General features: G+C 36.3%; 1 protein-coding gene across 1 annotated transcript; it reads left to right on the top strand.

Annotated features, from left to right (window-relative positions):
- The first annotated feature begins 447 nt into the window (after positions 1-447).
- LOC108343466 (serpin-ZX) lies at positions 448-3127 on the top strand. The gene is made up of 2 exons (XM_017581776.2): positions 448-923; positions 2199-3127. The coding sequence occupies exons 1-2, from the start codon at positions 534-536 to the stop codon at positions 2976-2978; spliced, it is 1170 nt and encodes a 389-aa protein (XP_017437265.2). The 5' UTR covers positions 448-533; the 3' UTR covers positions 2979-3127.
- Positions 3128-3706: the final 579 nt, after the last annotated feature.

Genomic DNA, 3706 nt, shown 5'->3' with positions numbered 1-3706 from the left:
TTTAATTTTTGTCTTACAATTTTAAAATAAAATGTTTAATCTTTTTTATTTTTTTAATTAATTAAATCATTTTATGATATTTCAATAAATAAGTTATATTTACTATTCAATTGAAAAAATAAAATTAAACAATGTGTAAAATTGAGGATTGGATCAAATTTCTATTTTTAAAATAGGAGAACAAGTATCTCTATTTTAAAACACCTATAGATTCTGTTTTCTAAAATATATTTAATATTTTAGTTTCACTTTAGTAATGCATTTGAGAACACCTTTAGCTTTAATTATATAGACCCTCGAAACAAAATTCTACACTTGTCCACTCCAAACTTAATCACTAAGCATACGTGTAGCCACGTGGAGAGAGGACGGAAGTGTCAAAGCAAGAGCTCGACACGGTTCCTGAACTGGCGTCAGAAAATATATAAAGGAAATTAGGTTCGTTAATTTAGTGTTCAAAGTGTTGAAATATCCAAATATCGGGATTCTAAAATTAGCGTCACCGCGAGCTTCATTTCTTTCCAGAATCGAAAATGGACCTGCGTGAATCGATCAGCAACCAAACCGATGTTGCCCTGAGCATGACAAAGCTGTTGGTGTCGAAGGAAGCTCGGGACAAGAACTTCGTGTATTCGCCGCTGTCGTTGCACGTTGTTCTCAGCATCATCGCTGCGGGCTCCAAGGGTCCCACACTCGATCAGCTTCTCTCCTTCCTCCGATCCAAGTCCACCGACCATCTCAACTCCTTCGCCTCTCAGCTCGTCACCGTCGTACTCTCCGATGCCTATCCCGCCGGCGGGCCTCGACTCTCCTTCGCCGACGGCGTCTGGGTTGAGCAAACCCTCTCTCTTCTTCCTTCCTTCAAACAGCTTGTCAACACTGATTACAAGGCAACTTTGGCTTCGGTTGATTTCCAGACCAAGGTAACATTCCCTCTTTTTCATTGCACCCAATCCTCCATCCCCCTGTCGTGTTAGCATTCGATGTTTTGTTTTAGAGGCTAACCCTTTATTGTAGGCATTTAATAATTTGTAAAAGCTTTTTGGAAGACACCTGAAAACACTTTTGTTCCAGTGTAGAGAGTAGGCTCTTCCTTTAAAGAATGAATTATGTGGTAAAAGTGAGATCATTAGAGTGCCTTAATCCAATGGTTTTCAACATAGTAGGTTGATGACTTAGAACTTCTATAGCCTTCTATTATCAAATGATTTTGTTTTAGCAGAATAAAATTTTCCATAAAAAGTTTGGATAAACTGATCTACAAGCATTTGAGATTAAAAAATGAGAAGAAAAAGGAAGAAGTTCCTCTGAGATCTTATGCATAAAAGCTAATGTGCAGAAGTTTTCCCATATTAGGTTCTCCAAAAACTAGCCAAAACACTTTTATATGAAGAAAACAAGGAAAGGGAAATAAGCGCAAGCTAAAATTAGCTTCGATATCTGGATAAGATAAATGATTTAATTACTCCAAAAGCAGAAATTAGTTTATGCATATACCTAATTTTATGTTGGTAGAGAAACTTATTTTATTTATTTGTTTTCTTATTTTCCTCTCAAACAAGTCTTCATCTAAACATTGACATTAGACTATGATCAATGCCACCTTCAAACCAAAATATTTAGTACAAATTTCAATAGCATTGTGTGTGACAGTGTGGATGTTTTTTCATCCTTTTGAAAGCTTTAGCTATTTATAAGTATGAAATGCTTCTTATTCTGTTGATACAACCTTGCCACTGCCCATAAAATATGGAAAACATCCAATTGCCGTTTTTGTAGTCACTACCATTTTAAAATTGATCCAAGCATCTTCATTTAATCACTGGACTTGCTAGTCTTTTCGAGTTTGTGACCAATCAAAGTGTGTAAAAATGTGCCAACCAGTGCTGCAATAACTTAACGAACCTCTGGTCTTTTGCTCCCGTAATGTAGTACTAGATAGAACACAAATCTCTCGATCCATCATCAAGTTGATTGTAGAGCACCACGATTGTCAATTTCCCTTGGAATTGTTCCCTTATCGACTTGATGGTCTGTTTTTGTAGCTCTCCTCATTGCTGTCTGTTACAGTCGTATTTATGTGGGAATTTTTTTTTTCCAAAAACTTAAACACTTTTATTGAAATGCATGAGATAAAAGGGGCACCTGTCCATTTATACAATTGATTTTAAATTTGATAATAATTTTTAATTTCTAAGGCTGTTGAAGTGGCCAACGAAGTTAATTATTGGGCCGAAAAGGAGACAAATGGCCTTGTAAAAGAACTTCTTCCTGCTGGATCTGTTGACAGTACAACCAGACTCATCTTTGCAAATGCACTGTACTTCAAAGGAGCGTGGAATGAGACGTTTGATGCTTCAATTACAAAAGACCATGATTTCCACCTTCTTGATGGCAAATCAGTCAAGGTTCCCTTCATGACTAGCAAGAAGAAGCAGTTCATAAGGTCTTTTGAGGGTTTTAAAGTCCTTGGTCTTCCCTACAAGCAAGGCGAAGATAAACGCCAATTCACCATGTACTTTTTCCTTCCAGATGCAAAAGATGGGCTGCCAGCTTTGGTTGAGAAGTTGGCTTCTGAATCTGAGTTCTTGGAACGCAAGCTTCCTAATCACCAATTGGAAGTAGGGGATTTCAGGATCCCAAGATTCAAAGTTTCTTTTGGGTTTGAAGCCTCTGATGTGCTGAAGGAACTTGGAGTGGTTTTACCTTTCACTGTTGGAGGTTTGACAGAAATGGTGGAGTCTCCTGTGGGTCAAAATCTGTGTGTTTCTGATATATTTCACAAGTCTTTTATTGAAGTAAACGAAGAAGGTACTGAAGCTGCAGCGGCTACTGCTGCAACTATACTGTTGAGGGGTGCTCTGTCTTCGTCTAAAATAGACTTCGTAGCTGACCACCCTTTCTTGTTCCTCATCAGAGAAGATTTAACTGGAACAGTACTCTTTATGGGCCAGGTGCTCGATCCTCGTGCTGGATGATATTAGCGACCACACAAAATTAGTACAAAAACTCGCTCCCTTGTTCTGTTCTCTTTATTTACTTATGATCAGATGATCCAAAACTTGTTAATGTTTGAGGTGTGACTTTGAAAGAAAGCAAAAAAGGTACAAATGGATCACCTTTTATATTTATTGTTGCCAACACTTATTAGTTTATATCACGTGAATAACCAAACATTCATGCTTTAGTGGGAGAATAAAATTTTAATGGAGTTAATGGTGTGATTGAGACGGGAAATTCCTAAAATTTTGCTAATTCGTTTCGTGAAATTTCTTTGAAGAAATTATTTTTTGCTTCACAGGATTGACTTCATAACTTGTAAAGAGATGTTTGCCTTGTTGTGGTATTGGTAATCTATGACTTCAATGCCATGTAGATGTAGTATTTGTGTTTATACAAAATGCATGTTGCAATTTCTTATAATTTATTGAATGTCATTGGTGAAATTCTTGATATACAAGAATAATAACATTAGTCAAGACGATGTTGGAGATGGATTCTATATTGAGTATTAGTGAGTTGTGAACAACAATATCATGAAAGTTGTTAACAATTAGTTTGATATGTAAGACGGTAAAAAAACGGAAGATAGTAAATGATTGTTATCGTTAATGAATTTATGCATATTATTAGTGGCATGATTTAAGTAATTTTGTTGGTAGCATGACAAATGTTTGAATCAAAACATGTGAAATCTCTCCATTTG

Source organism: Vigna angularis, chromosome 4 (genome assembly GCF_016808095.1).
Source record: "Vigna angularis cultivar LongXiaoDou No.4 chromosome 4, ASM1680809v1, whole genome shotgun sequence".
Classification (NCBI taxonomy): domain Eukaryota; kingdom Viridiplantae; phylum Streptophyta; class Magnoliopsida; order Fabales; family Fabaceae; genus Vigna; species Vigna angularis.
Note: the sequence above shows the minus strand (reverse complement) of the source record. Positions and strands in the feature narration are given on the sequence as shown.

Bases quoted from the DNA above. Each gene is read 5' to 3' on its own strand.
- LOC108343466 (XM_017581776.2), top strand. From the start codon at position 534: ATGGACCTGCGTGAATCGATCAGCAACCAAACCGATGTTGCCCTGAGC. The intron at 924-2,198 runs GTAACATTCCCT...TTAATTTCTAAG, and splicing joins CGGTTGATTTCCAGACCAAG to GCTGTTGAAGTGGCCAACGA.